The sequence below is a fragment of the Amblyomma maculatum genome, chromosome 3 (assembly GCF_055883805.1).
Source record: "Amblyomma maculatum isolate TAMU_Amacu chromosome 3, ASM5588380v1, whole genome shotgun sequence".
Taxonomy (NCBI): Eukaryota; Metazoa; Arthropoda; class Arachnida; order Ixodida; family Ixodidae; genus Amblyomma; species Amblyomma maculatum.
This window is the reverse complement of record NC_139346.1, coordinates 35,551,511-35,566,439: the sequence shown is the minus strand read 5'-3', so window position 1 is coordinate 35,566,439 and position 14,929 is coordinate 35,551,511. Positions and strand designations below refer to the sequence as shown.

General features: G+C 48.0%; 1 protein-coding gene across 1 annotated transcript in view; it reads left to right on the top strand.

The window, feature by feature from the left end:
• Nucleotides 1–14,929, top strand: part of LOC146194510 (uncharacterized) — a 191,696-nt gene that overhangs the window by 143,874 nt on the left and 32,893 nt on the right. The window contains exons 3-7 of the mRNA XM_084597449.1: nt 1,034–1,086; nt 5,468–5,831; nt 9,443–9,568; nt 11,833–11,954; nt 14,392–14,918. Coding sequence (XP_084453575.1) covers nt 1,084–1,086; nt 5,468–5,831; nt 9,443–9,568; nt 11,833–11,954; nt 14,392–14,918 — 1,142 coding nt within the window. The 5' untranslated portion in view covers nt 1,034–1,083. The remainder of the gene's footprint in view (nt 1–1,033; nt 1,087–5,467; nt 5,832–9,442; nt 9,569–11,832; nt 11,955–14,391; nt 14,919–14,929) is intronic.

Here is a 14,929-nt window from a genome sequence, read left to right as displayed (position 1 = left end):
GGCCGTTCTATACGTCTAATACCTCGGAGGAATTTCAATGGATTATTTCGCTCGAGGACTTTCTGTACAGCCCCGCTATCTTACGTACGACTTTTTATTCGCCTATCTTTCTCTTGCCCTTCTGCTGCCGAAGCGCGGCTTGGCCTTCTTTTTTTCTTACAGCCCTCATTCTCTAAAAGTTTAGAAGCCTACCAATACTCGTCCCACGAGTGCAAAAGAATAGATTCGCTTGCAATAAACTCCTGCTGATTACCACGGACCGGCACGGTCAGCGAATAACCTAACGTTTGGCGTGTTTTTGTGTGCAGGGAAGAATCCTCACTTGTCACAGGGGTTCTACGTCTTCATTTACTGCTACTTTATATTTTTTCGTATGCGACCTTCTTGGTTACAGTATTCCAAACAGCAATTATTTGTTTGTTCACATGCAGAAATGAGCAGTGTTTTTTAACACTTCCTTAGTCACTTAAAATTTTGTTAGGAATTGCATGTTTGTTTGTATTGTTCTTGATAAGGTTTTGAACAGTGCTAACTCTGCTCTAAACTTGCCGTCTGCCAAAAGAAAGAAATTCACCAGCAGAAAGAACGCCTGGCTTTTTCTTCTTCCCCAAAAGAGCTTTAGGCGAACACAGACAGCAAGCAGTACTCATGAGAACATGATATATCTGCACAGATTTTCGACCGAAGTAATTTCCAAGCAGTCGTGGATTTTATTACGTTCCGTATGCATCTTATGACGGCAGTGCTTTTTCTCAGCAAAATACTTTTAATGCGACTGTTTGCGTCCCTGGGTTGTCAAAAAAGAAGCTTGGGGAAAAACGAGGCCAGTTGGTAAGCTTGCTTCATGGTAAACGCGAGCTCTGAAGCCAGAAACAGTGTGGACGAAGTAAACAACCGGCCTACTTCTTTTTTCCTCGCTTTCTGTGTCTATCGCAGAGCAGCGAAGAGCTGGAATATTTGCCGTGTTTGGCTTGGAGACGTCGTCTGAGCCTCCCCCCCCCCCCCCCCTCTTTTTTTTTTGTTGCGCTTGCAGACGGTGATGTGACTTTGGCTGCCACCCGCCTTCCCGCCACCGCAGCCGAAATGGTGAGTTCCCGTTACGATCTACAGGTTTCTGCGCAAATAGGTCTGCATTGTATATGTCTTCAATGCTTGTACCTAAAGCGCTCACGGTGACAGATCGATCGCGCCGCTAATCTTGCGGTGTTCGACTTTCTCGGCTTGCAAAAATGACTTTCGGTCCGAGTCGCCGGAGTAAGACCGGCTTCTGTATATGCCTTATCGCGTCGCGTTGATCTTTCGCTTGCAGATGCCGCGATGCATTTTAACCGCCCACAATATTTGTACGAATGTAGCCGCGTCGTGGCTGCTATACGCAGTATTTGTGCCTCCATTTCTATTGGGTAGGTCGGTGTGTTTCTGTGTAGAGATCCGCAAAAACGGCAGCTTGGTTCCTGCCTGCACCCATGGTGAAGGTAGGACATGGCAGATGAACATTCACTCAGGACAGTGGTAGATTTCAGCCAAATTGACTTTCACATCGTCATCCACGGAACTACCGGAGACCGTCCTATAGAAAGGTGCAGAGAGAGAGAGAGAGAGAGAGAGAGAGAGAGAGAGAGAGAGAGAGAGAGAGAGAGAGAGAGAGAGAGAAAGAGACAGGGAATGGAAAACAATCTAGTCATGCTTTCAGACTGTTTTATCACTGGTTACCTGAAGTTCAGCGACTTCTGTGTCGTTGTGTTTACATTCGATGCGACCATGTTTCACACTGCGTGCAACCAACAAGCCCGACCACCATGCAGGTTTACCTGAGCGCAGCGTTAGGCTGCAGAGATACGCACACAGGTGCTTCACATGTTTGTGAATGAGAATATTTCACTCTGCCCCGGTAAAAACCCAAGTTTGTTGCCTGGGGTCAGTTTTTGGAGAACACACATTGTCTAACGATCTAACTATGATGGTGGCATAAATTAGTACTTGACTGATTAAATCAATTTTGAAATGACATTTGGTGATGGTAATAACACATTTTTACTTGTCAGGAATAAGATAATTAAAAATGATATTGTTACGTGAGGGTGACAAATACCGTGGACACAAATGAGCAGACAGGCGTAGCAGCACTGAAATCAACTGTTTATTGGGCTCAGTTTCACCCGCCAAAAGAACTCAGCCACTCGGCGGCGGTGATAGCACCAAGAGTGCTCGTAGGTCGTCCAACTAAGAATGCCCGCTGCATTAATCGGCGCTTAATTTGAAGTCGACAAAGAAGCGTCTAGATTTACACTCAAAATATGACCTGAACGTTCCGGGACATGGTGGAAACGAACGCGAGCGGCTGGAATAAGATGCATCTCAGCGCAGCTTGCAAGACGACGAAAATGACGAAGTCGTGTCTCGTCGACACTTAGCAGCGCAAAAAAGGAACACAAGATCCTTCTGTGTGGTACTCGCTAAGTAATAATACTACACGCGAGAGGCTGCCAGCAGCAACAAATAAACATAAGGGTTCGCGGCAATATCTGACAGTTATATTGGGTGAAGATACCTGAGATAAGGTTGTTTTTTGTTGGGAATCAATGCAAATAGCTCGCAGTCACGGCAGTGTGCAATGACAGCAGCGTTTGCGGTTTTGCTTTGACCTTGTATGCTGCCTCCTCTCTCTCGCTTTGTGCGTGTGTCGATTCATTGCCATCCTCGCCATTTGGGAAATGGCAAACCTATTCGCTTTTTATAAAGTTCCGCTCTGTTTCTCTCGCTTTCTCAGTTCCCTCTGTTTGTAGGGCGAATATGTTGGCACGGTCTCGGCCTCGCGTTCGACCGCCTTACTCAGACGACTTGTATTTCTACAACGGTGACCTTACAGCTAGCTGTGGCATTTGTTTGTTGTTTGTTTTTGGCATTTCCACGGGGAAGAGCCCAGAGTATACAACCCATCGATGGCGGAGAGCCCGCCTGAATACAGTCGACTTTCAAGGCTCGCGCGGTGCTTTGCTTCCTGGGAGTTCCGCCCGCCGTCATGACCGGAGAATGACAACGGGAAGGAACGGACGAGGCAGCTCCGCGTTTGGCTTGACGCGCCCCTGTGCGCTGCCTCGTCACAGGACGGCCTTGCCTCAGAACCCGGACGTCGTCTCGAGTCTCTAAACAAGGTCTCAGCCTGTCAACCGTCGGCCGCCCTTCGGGGCCCGAATTGGCTCCCGGCGCTTTACTCGATCGTACCCTTGTGCGCAGGAGACACCCGGCACCTTAGTAGAATGCGACTCCGCGAAGGGATCTGTTTTTCGTTCTTCTTTCGTGTTTGTTCCTTCTTAAGAGGCCGCAGCTATTGGGCTCGGCGTTCTCTCCAGTTGCAGTTGTGGCTGTCTGGGTGCGCAAGAGTCACTGCTCTGCACTTCAGTCCAGGTATAATGCAAGCATATTTCGAAGTCTTTGCCATTGCGCATTTACACTGCCCAGCGATACGTGAGAACGATATTCTTGTTACTTAAGCAGTGGCCAGGTCACGTCTTAAAGAACAGTTTTACTTGCAAATTTCTTGCTAATAGCCGCTTACGGGCACCAACTTCGCTTTATGATTTCTCTCCATAGACTCCCTGTGTTGCACGTGTTGCGAGGGAGGTATTTAGTGTGGTCTTCCTTCTTTGTCCCTCGTCTCTGCGCTGTTATTCCCTTCAGTATGTACAAACTAGCTCAACTCTCTGTTTTGTTGAAAAGGGGGAGAACATTTGTCATTCAAAATTCAGAAACATACTTGATCAGTATTCTTCCAACAAGTAACAGATGTGCGGACTGAAGGCTACTGCTAGCCTAGTTCTGCAAGGAATTAACGGAGTGCTGCGTAAAATGGGACTGCGTGTTGTCCACGTCCTGCACTCCATGCTGTTCAATCCACGCTCCACTTAACGCGGCTATGCACTCCTTAGTATTACAAAGCTATTAAATTTCTCGAATCTGTGTCACATGTTCATCGTTTCGCTGAAACTGGGACGCCTACTTCTTCAGTGCAATATCCTAGCAACGGCTTTGTGCCACCGTGTGCAATCGGCGCTCCTTCTTATCCACAATTCTTCGTAAGGAATGATATGCACTGAAACGTTGTAACTGCCCTCTACAGCGCACCGACACAAAATGCTCGCTGACCAAGCTATGTCTACAGCTCACTAGAGACACGGGTGCTTTTTATTCCTCGCCCCTGTGGCTCTTCGTCCTTGCTTTGCTCTCCTTGCAGAGCTATCAAAGCGTTCCCTGTGATATCAAGACTTTAATTGCTTTCCTTGTCGCATACCGGTGATTTTAAAGCATCATTCGTTGTACGGAATTTTCCTACTGATCACAGTCGTCTGCGCGAAACCTTCCTTGCACCAGTCAGTTGTATTTAAACGTTTTCGTATAATTGTGCGACGGCTATCCAATGACGGGACTTTCTGGACCCGGTATATAATGAATAAGAGCTACGGGTCAGTTCAACCACTAACCGCATATGATAACTAGCGGCGACACACACTGCGACGGTTTCGCGCGATTCGCTGGGAGGTGCCGGAATTCTGTCGCTCATCGCGAGTCCGGGTGCTGTGTCTTCCAGTTTTCGCCCATCGCAGGGAGCTGACTGGCGAAAACTAGAAAATAGCTCAAGGTGTTGCGGGTACGTATGGAATTTCCTATCTGTTTTGCCATGAAAGCTGCGAAGAAGCTCTCGACGCTCTCTCCGTCGATATCCCTGCTTATAAACAGTTCAGTTGAAGCCTGGTAGGAGCTGCACAGCAGAAAGTGGGATTTTGACGCACTTTGGAATGCTTCATGCTGCTAAACCTTACCAACTGGTTGAAGTAGTGTCATCTGATAAAGCCACGTGGCTGAACCAACTAACTGATCGATCACTTAATCTGCCGCAGCCACACCGTATCGCTCTACGGCCCAGTCTCGTCGCTATGCGCGTGCGTAACAGTTCACCAGTGTTACACGACGACGGTCGCCATAATAGGTCACGCTACGAGGAATATCGCTTCATGCAATTACCGCTTAAGTGAAGCCGCGAGTAAGATACGCTTTTAAGAGGCGTGGCCGCATGATATCGGCTAAATCTGCTGTCAAGAGGCCCGTCTGCATGAACCCATAAAGCAGGTCTATCTAATGCTTATGCTCGCACCAAAAGTAAACAAGAAGTTGCAGGAACGTCCACTAATAGTTAAGAATTTTCCGTGCCAATAGTGTAAACTGCGCGTACACACAAAAAAAAAGATATTGTACTTTTTGAGTGATTGTTGCCTCAATTCTTTACGGCAGGGTCTACGTGCACTACATTATGAACAAAAATGCCGTCACGATTCAAGATATGGAAGACAGCATCGCGCCCATTCCTTTCCCCTCTCTCGCTTTCCTTTCTCTTGTTGTTCCATCGGGCGACGTTTGCGGCAGTGTAAAATGCGCGCATTCCATCCTCTTTCCTTACCCCATTTCACAGGGCTTCCACGCCGCCGCGCAGCTACAGGGGAGCGCCGTCAAGCCTCGCCGCCGCTTCTTCTCCATGTCTTCGCTGTCCTCGGTCTTCCTTTGCGTCCTCCTGGGCGCCTCCTTTGCTGTGGCCAGCGACTCAGCCGAGTCCGTGTCGGCGTGCCCTGCCCCGCGTCGGGGCGACGACGGAGTGCTCCTGGAGCCGGCGGCCGACGTCTTCCTGGGGGCGTTCGTGCAGGCCCACGAACCTGCCAGAGACGCCCTGCTGGGATGCGGCCCGTCCCTCACCCAAGGGGTCGAGTCACTCGAGCTGTTCAAGTGGGCCATCACGCTGCTCAATAGGGACCAGGGATTCGTTCCTGGAGTCAAGATCGGTGAGCTCTAACGGATGCCGCTTTCGCACTCTTCTTGATGTGTGCCTTCTTGTCATCAGCAGTGCACTATCACCATAAATTGGTCGGCGAGCTTTTTTTTATATTTCAGCTTTAAATTTGTGGATGTATCGCGTTTCTCTGCTAATACCGTAGCTGTAATCTTCGATCTTAATTTTGTTGGTTGTACACTGCGCTCAATAAAAGTTAATTTATGTACTGGCGAGAGATTTGCCAGGCTTATGTAATTACCCCTGAATTTCTTTCTCAGCTTAGATGCAACTACTGTGTGAGGTATGATACAAGCGGTCAACTGGATATGTCCTGGATGAACTCAATCTTTTAATTGTAACTTCCGCGCACACACAAAAAAAAGAGTAAGAGGCATTCCCTTTCCAGCCGTTCTTGCAGCAATTAGAATATTCAAATTGTGCATTCACAGCGGTTTCGCAGTGTAAGCCGTCAGCACAGCGAAACTAGAATAATGGTGAAGGGAATGCAATTTTCAGCCCTGGTGAGGCATCCGAGCACAATGACTTTGAAGACGGCTCAGCTTGCTCTTATGGCTTCTTTATATTGTTTAATTACTGATCCTGTTCTTCAGTATTTTTCTTACGCTTAGCTGGAGTCCTGGTGGGTCTCGTCTGCTACTTTCTGCTTTGAAATGATAGAGGGGGAGGGGGGGGGGGGGCAGGTCTGAAAACCTTGTCGTTACAATGATTGCGCTGGTTTCCCAGTAACTCAGGATGAATTTTTAGCTAGATCTGAAAGCGTTCACCGAAGCGAGATTAGTGTTGACGGCTTAGTGCGTAATGAAATCGAAGGGCTGGAAACCTCTGCGTACGAAGTCGTAGACACGAGCAAAAGGAATGATGAGGTAGGGCAGCGATCTGACTTAATTTGCAGGAGTTCCGTGCACTCGCTTTAGTGTGAGGACGGTTTGAACGACACTCCCCGTTAACTGTGACATCAGGCGATACTATAAACCTGTCCGTTTCCCGCTGTAAGAAAGGGGCTGTCGCATTGGGCTCCCGGCTCTATTGGGACACGCAAATGCGCTGTCGGTCTTCATTTGGTGCTTCCGGCGCCTGCTGTCTAGTGGCCTTCGCACTATTATTCGCTTCTCCTCTGTACGGGGTTACTTTTAGCCCGACGCTTTGTCCCAATCACTAATTCGGAAAGTAAGCGTGTTGGTCGTTAAAGAGCAGATGTACATTCACACGATGCAAAAAAACAAGTGTTCACCATTAATTCTAATTAATGTCCACACTTACCTCCTACGCGCAGCTATTCGGGCGTACTGCTTCCGTTAGCTGAAATCCATTCAAGCTTCGCTTGACAGTAGCCTCTCCGCACATTGCAGCAATGTTCGTATTCGTTAGCAGCCGTTCGTTTGCAGAAAGGAAACGCCTTGGTGCGTCCGCTGCTGGAACGCTGCTAAAAGCTGGACCTCAAAAGCCAGCACAAGCTGGGACTTTTATACGCGTACGTCTATATCTGGCGCACGAGTTATGTGGCCACGGTCGGCGTGTGTTTGTTAACATCCTTTGTGCGCGTATACGCGCTTAGTCTGAAGTTAGGTGTAAAACTAATTGCTGGGCTAGTTGGTTGGTGTATTACTCATAAAAGAAAAGATTCACAGTGCTAACGAGTAGAAACTCACAAATAGACACAAAGGACAGGCGGCGACTCCAACTTCTTTTTCGAAGCAACACCACACAGAAACTTCTTTAAAAAACAAATACTCTCACACGGTCAGCAACATATGTAGTATGCGAGTACTTGCGCCTGTCCTTGTGTTCTCTTCTTCTCTTTGGATTGTCTTCTGTTTGCGCTCTTTAGTTCCTCAGAAAATCATGAACCAACTAGGCCCAACCAAAGTTTTATTGCGATTTTAGGCCTTCCCAACCTTAACAAAATTCAATAGATAACTTTCACTACTAAATAGTGATACAGAAAAGTCACTGATCAATCACACATTGGCTAGTTTGGCCGATGTATACCTTGCCACAGGTTAAGGGGATTTGATAAATAACGCCGGTGGCATATTTTTGACATGGGGTTTGACGTGCATTTTAGTGCGGCCTTGTTTTCTGTTCACATGTGCGTACGAGTCACGGGCGATGTCAATAGAAAACAAGGCTGCACTAAAAAGCACGTCAAGTCGTACGTCAAATGTGCCACCGGGGTTATTTATCAAATCCCCTTAACCTGTGGCAAGGCATACGTCGGACGAACTGGCCGATGTGTGATTGATCACACTGCAGAGCATAAGCGTTAATTCTGTGTAAAACAGTCCGAATTTTCATCTGCCTGCCCATTGCCAGTCGTGCGATTTAAAGCGAAAGTATGAACCGACGTTCACAGAAATTAGGATTTTAAGCAGGATCAGGGATATTCTTGCCCGTGAATTGCTCGAAGCCTCTTATATAAAAAGGCTACGTTCGGAATGCATCAGTGACTCATCAGTATCACTATTTAGTAGTGAAAGTCTTCTTTTGAATTTTGTTAAGATAGGGAAGGCCTAAACTGGCATATATGTGTTGCCGACGGTGTGAGAGTAATTTTTTGAAGTGAAAAGCTTCACTAACGAGGATAGGAGCCGAGCTTCGCGTATGCCGTATGCCGTGACATCACAGCCAAGGCCAGCTGCGCAGCCCCCTCGCCAAGCTCTATCGGCGTTGCCTAGCAACGCTTAAGAGGTGTGAGACTCCTTCTCATAAAAAAAAAAAAAATAGTCTCCATCCGGGGATCGAATCTCCGTCCCTTGGATCCCCAGCCGAGCGCTTTACCGCTGTGCCACGCCCCGGGTCGTGAAATCGTGAAATGCTGTTCGTAATTCCGCCTTTCTACCTTGAGGATGATAGCTGTATTCCGCGAATGACAGATACTGAGACTGGCGCGCGATTTTAAATGACCAAATACTAAAATGGTTAAGTTACTCAATTAGGGTGACGTCTAGGATGGGACGTCACCCATCTGCTGTCAGCTATGAGGACCAAGCGGGAATGAGTGCACTCCAATGCCGCCGGGCGGCGCTTCTTGCCTTCCGCGAGTGACAGATGCTGCACATTTCCTTCCCTGTAAACGAATTATAGAACACCGGTGAACTCATACGCGCTCGACATGGAAGCCAAGCAGAGTTTAGCTGCTGGCGAACGGCGCACAAGACTGGCGAAATTAACTTCTTATCACGAGATAGTCGCTGCTTTTCGCTACGTATATCCAGCCATAGCAGAGCTAAGCCATATTTCACTTGAAGTTTCTGTGTGGTGTTGTTTCACAAAAGAAGTTGGAGTCGGCGTCTGTCCTGTGTGTCTATTTGTGAGTGTCTATTTGTTAGCGGTTTGAATATTGCCTTTTATGAAGTTAGTAGGTTCTCTGCGGCGTTCGCAAGCTAGAATTTAGGTCGTACATCTCATACTAGGGGCGCACGTATAGGCCTAGCGAAGCAAAAAAAAAAAACCGTTTCGATGACCAGTGAGCTTTTTCTGCACAAAACGCGTCATATATAAATGCGGTAATTTAATGGAGCTGCGCGCCTTCGTACTCTGCTTGCCTTGATCTTGGCCAGAGTGATGTTTCCCACGGCTTCTTCTTCTTTCCGTGTTTAGGCATGCGGGTGTTCGACTCCTGCGGCCACAAGGCCAGGGCTTACCTGCAACTGGACGCACTACTGCCCGTCCTACGCGGGAGCACCGAGACCTGCGTCGGCACTGCCAACAGCTCCAGGGTGATCGGTGAGTCGGTTATGCATACGCCGTAAAAAGTGCATCCAGTCAACTGTGTGATCAATTGTAAATACGCCGTCGGTAGTATCTGGGCGCCCTTTTAAAATACCCCCCCCCCCTTTTTTTTTTTATACTGCAAGCTGGCGAAAGAGGGCCGTAGAATCTAAACGTTCGAAAGAACTATACCCTTGTTCCCAAATAGTTGGTTAGTACAAGAAGAGGCGGTGTGCTCGTCACTTAGAAAAGAGCAGGTCGTACTATAAAGCACCTCAATGGTTTATTTCATTTATTGATTGAATAATATAATTATAAATGTTGTTACAGTCGATTTTAAATATTACAACAAGAAATGAAACGCAAAGAGAAAAAGTACGGTATAATAATAGCTCTAAAAACAGACCACTTACCACAAAATACCTTACGCGCAGCGGACCATATTTTACGAAGGAAACAAACAACATGAACGGAGATGAGAATCCTAATATTTATTCGAGAACCTACGCCGCATCTCGTTTAGGGTATTGCGCTGTTGTTCCAGTTTGTTCACACTGATAGTTTGTTATGGGAGAGACGGTGTTGGTGTGCCCGTCACATAGAAATTAAAGAGCAGATCGCACAATAAAAGATAAAAGGTCTCCGTAAAAATAAGGAACCAATAAAATAAAATGGATAATAAAAATAACAAATGGAAATAAAAATAATAGTGAAATAATAATAATTATAACTAGAATAATAAAATAAAGCTTCGTTGCAGACGTCGGAGAGTCAAAGACCGCAAGCACACCTGCCAATAGTTTCTTATCGTGTGCAAAATTTGTACACACCGTTCTGCATCGTATTCCGATCTTGTACTTGCATGCCGGAGCGTCGGCAGAACCTTTACTAGGGCCTTAAAGTATACAGTTTGGCCTCTGCATTAGTCGGCACCCTGGATATTCTTAAGGCTGTTTAGGCTGACACCGCATACTTCTGAACGGTAGAGCACTTTTTTCGATGACTTCTTGGCGTTTTCTTTCTTAGCAGACATCGTTCATGGGCGACGCCGTCAGCGACCTCACTGCGCACCTCTATGTGCGAAGGCACCCTCTGAAATCCGTCCTAGCATTTCGGGATTTGCTTTGAATCGATTCGTACCGCCAGGAGTCAGGCGCGCCGCTGTGTATACACGCGTTCTTAAAGGGGGCGCTGCTGTGCATGCATTAAGACGGCTAACTCCGGCTTTAGAAGGTCGGTGCATTAGCTCAGGAATTTTCGCTCACAGAGCCAAAGTTCGTAAAGGCTCACAAGTAGTCTGCGAAAATTTTCCGAATGCACCGATTCTTTCACCACATGCGTGCTCTGGTTAGCCCGAAATCGAGTAATTTTATAGTGGAAGCTTCCAAATGACCTATATGGGTGCATAAATTGCAACGTTCGAATTCAGAAATGAGACTGGCGAAACGAAAGTGAGTAAGCCCGTGATCTGCCGGAGACGCTCGAGATGACATTTTCTTCCTAGAGCTTCGGAGCAGATACGAATACATATTGCGACCTGGGCCCGTGAAAAGTTTTCTGCTCACAGTGGCGAAAGGCAGGGTAGAAAGTTCGTTCTTTGGGACTTTCGCCGCACATGTGTAAGATCATATTGTGATTTTGAAAGGGGGAACTAAATGCGAGCTGTACAGTGTGTGGCAGTAACCTGTCCTGCGTGCGTTCTAAGCGTCGAAGTTAGGTTGTTTTGCTTTTGCGCTGCTGTGATTCTTCCGGTAAATTTCAAGCGTAGCTAGTTCCTCGACAGTTTAATCGCATAGTCAGGAAATGCACCGATCAAGCATGTGCTGAAAGCTTTAATAATGTATGTATGGTCCATGCGCATATACAGCGTCGCCTTGTACCGGGAACAGGGCAGAGATGGGCTTTTCTCCCGATATTATCAGTCTTACAAATTGTAGGCAACCTTAAATCATAATAATATTTGAGGTTGTTTTTATTCGCCTGCCTTGTCAGCCGGAAATTCATTTTTTTTTTTTCTGGTGTCATCGCGCCCAGTTTGGCTTATATTCTCTCAGGTCGGATCAGCTTAAAAAGCAGATAACACCGAACGATTTTCTAAGGCTTATAGGTCGCGGTTAGGACTTTTTATAAACTTTTATTAATTAAGTCGCACGTTTATTGAACGGCCACACCTAAACGCACCAAGAGAATGCGCACAAGCGATCTGTGCTGTCTACATGCTGATACATCTGCAATGAGTGCTGGCTTTTCATTTGCGTGCGTTCTACCCTACGCTATAGGTACGCTCATGACAAGCACTCTGAGGGACGAAGAGCTGATCGGCAGTCTTCTGAGGGAGCACGACGTCCCAACCATCCCCATGGAAAGCAGCGCCATATCATCGCCAGAATATCTCGCTAAGGTGGGAGCTTGCTGCTTTGTCTGACGGCCCTTTGTGACACCTCGGTTCAGATCTCGTTGCTCACAAGTGCACGTGTACCAGAAGTAATACGGAGGACGCGAGCGGTGGCAGAACTGGAAAAAACTAGGGGGCCTCGATGTTGCCCGCGCGCCTCCGTTGGAACGGCGGCGCGCGGGCAACATCGAGGCACACTAAAAAAAACTGCATGCCAACGTGCTCTCCCGGTAGATGCGCAGCAGAGAGCGAGGGAGCTTTGGCTCACAAGGCCGACTCATCTCGATGATCTAATGCTCGCCTAATCTCCGACATGAGCGAAGCCGCGCTCTTACCATCAGGGGCGCTTTTCAATGAGTTATTCTACAGTTACTACATAGGTTTTGCCAGAGTTGCGCGAGGGTACCGTGTAAGCAATCAAGTTGTGCAGTGAAGCCGTACGTCTTCTCCGTAGGAGCCAATCAGCCAGACTGAAAATCAGCCGAGAAGGAATTACTTTGGCTGTTCTAATCGAAATAAGTCTCTTCCCCACAGCTCGCACACAGCTCGGCACGCCATACTCACAACGGATGATGAAAATATTTGCAGCCAGTATGTCCGTAGGGTTTTGCTTCACGGCGCTACACGCACGGTTGCTTGGCTGAGAAAGAAAAGGAACGCGGTACTCTGGCAATGCCTATATAGTAATTCTAACTTATTCAAGGGTTTATTGCTTGTGCCCATCGCACACAAAAGTTGACCCTCAGCAGCGTGCACTTTTTGCTTCGTCAGGAATGCAACTACTTTAAGTCTGTGTAACAGCCGTGGTTCACACTTCAACTGGCGGCGCGTTTGTTGCGCTATGGGACATAAAAGCTAATCATAAGTGTAAACATTTTGCTTGGCTCATGCGCACGCATGAGAAGAAGAGCATCCTGCATGTATTAGCTGCGTTTTCTTTGACACAAATAGAGGTCATGTGGCCTAGCAAGTGCGAGTTAATTGAAGGCCCCTTGTTTAGACACATCTTCGCTTCTTGCACTGGAGACAACGAAACAGAAACCAAAAGGTTGAATTTTCATAGCAAACAAAGTTTTCTCTGCTTGATGCGCCAACGCAATGCGTTAGCGTTTATTCTCCTCAGTGCACAAACCCGCTGTGAAGTGAAGCTCGAACCATGATGGTCACGAAATACGGGCATGGTGCCATTCTTGACGAAGCAGAAAGCGCACGCCGCCGAAGGCAAACATGTCTGCTCCACGGCGGCAGACAATAATTGCTAGCATGGATAAATGAAAGCTCCCCTGGCAAGCAGTGATGGTAACAACGCGGCCTCTCTAGCGCCGGCGATAAGGCGAGTATCAGTTAATCGGGATGGGTGAGCCGGATGTGCCGACGCTTTCTCGCTCTCTGCTGTGCATCTGTTCATAAAGCACGTTGGCATGCACAATTTTTTATTGGCCGCCACTGCGTGTTCTGTATTACCGTAGCGGTACACCTGTACACCTGTAGTCAATTAGTGTATATAATGCAGATTTAGAAAAGATTGTCGTCACTGTATGCATCGTAAAATAGGCGTGCGCAATCTGTGATTGCGGAAATTACGCAAAGCTTCATTATAGCTAGAGCAATATAGTGTAGCTATGAAGAAATTAATTTATTTTCGTCGGAGTCACCTTCTTCAACGGCCCGCCGCGGTTGTGCAGTGGTTAGGGCGTTAGACTACCGTGTCCAACGATGCGAGACCGAATCCCGGCCACCGCAGCCTTTTTTAGATGGAGGAGAAAAGCAATGCGCCGGTGTGCTGTGTGATGTCAGTGCGCGTTAAACAAACCCAGGTGGTCCATATTTCCGGGGCCCACCACTGCGGCGTCTCTTATAGCCTGATTCGTTTTGGGACGTTAAACACCAGTAAACCAAACTGAACCAACCCTCCAAAATTTGGCGATAGGTGAACATTGAGTCGTTGTTCTTAAGTAAGTCCGCAGCTTCAGTATGCCCTGTTGTAATGCGAAGTCTATGAAAGAATTACCGACCAATAACCATTATGTATAGGCGGGCTGCAAAGACCACTTTTACTATTCGCGTCAAAATTTCAATTTTTGTTCATTGTACGTAAATTTAGTGATTAGATATTTCAGTATAAATGGTTTGGAACCTCGATTAATCGGGAGCGCGGTAAATTGGTGTTGCGTGAAAGAGACAGCGCGTGCGAGGCAAGACCTGGGAGATCCTGGTAGTCTCCTTCACTCAATACGGCGCCCATGTCTCTCCCTTTTTGATTTGTTCGATCAGTATGATTCACGTTTGGTAGATTAAGTTGAAGTGTGTACGTTTTAGCTCAGAAGTTCCTGAAATCTTCAACCTTTTGCATTTTCCATTAACGCGGCATTTTGGAGAAATGACGACGCGCTTTCTCGTTGCTGCATGATCGTCTACCTAAGCCTGGCTCCTCTGTCCGCAGCTGCTTTTGGAGTCGGCGTTCGACATGAAGTGGGAGCACTTTGCCGTGCTTCACTCGCACGACGAGCCCAGCCTGGCGGTGGTCAAGGCGCTGAGCCAGCGCGCCGTGTCGGCCGCCTCGCCGTGCGTCACGCTCGTCGAGAGTTTGCCCGTTGAAGGCGGCGACCGCGCGCGCCTCAGGCTGCGCAACTTGCTCGCCCAGCTGGAGGATACCACACCGGTGTTCGTGATCGCCGCGCCCGACGCTGCCGACTCGTTGGCCGAGCTCATCGCCTCGGACCCGGACTCGTTCCTGCGTCACCGCCAGTGGTTCTTTTCTTGGGTGCCTGGAGAAGAAGCCCTGCGCCGGTTGGGGCCGCTGCTTAACCGGGGCGGCTTCTACTCGCTCGCCCCGTACCCCCCCACGGTCGGTTCATTTGAGGACCACTGGGCCAACCTGAGCCTGGTCGCCGATGCTAGGAAGCCGCAGGATCACTGGTACCTGGAACTGGTGGCCAGGCAGAAGCGGTGCAGAATCCAGGGTATCAGGTGCGCCGCGT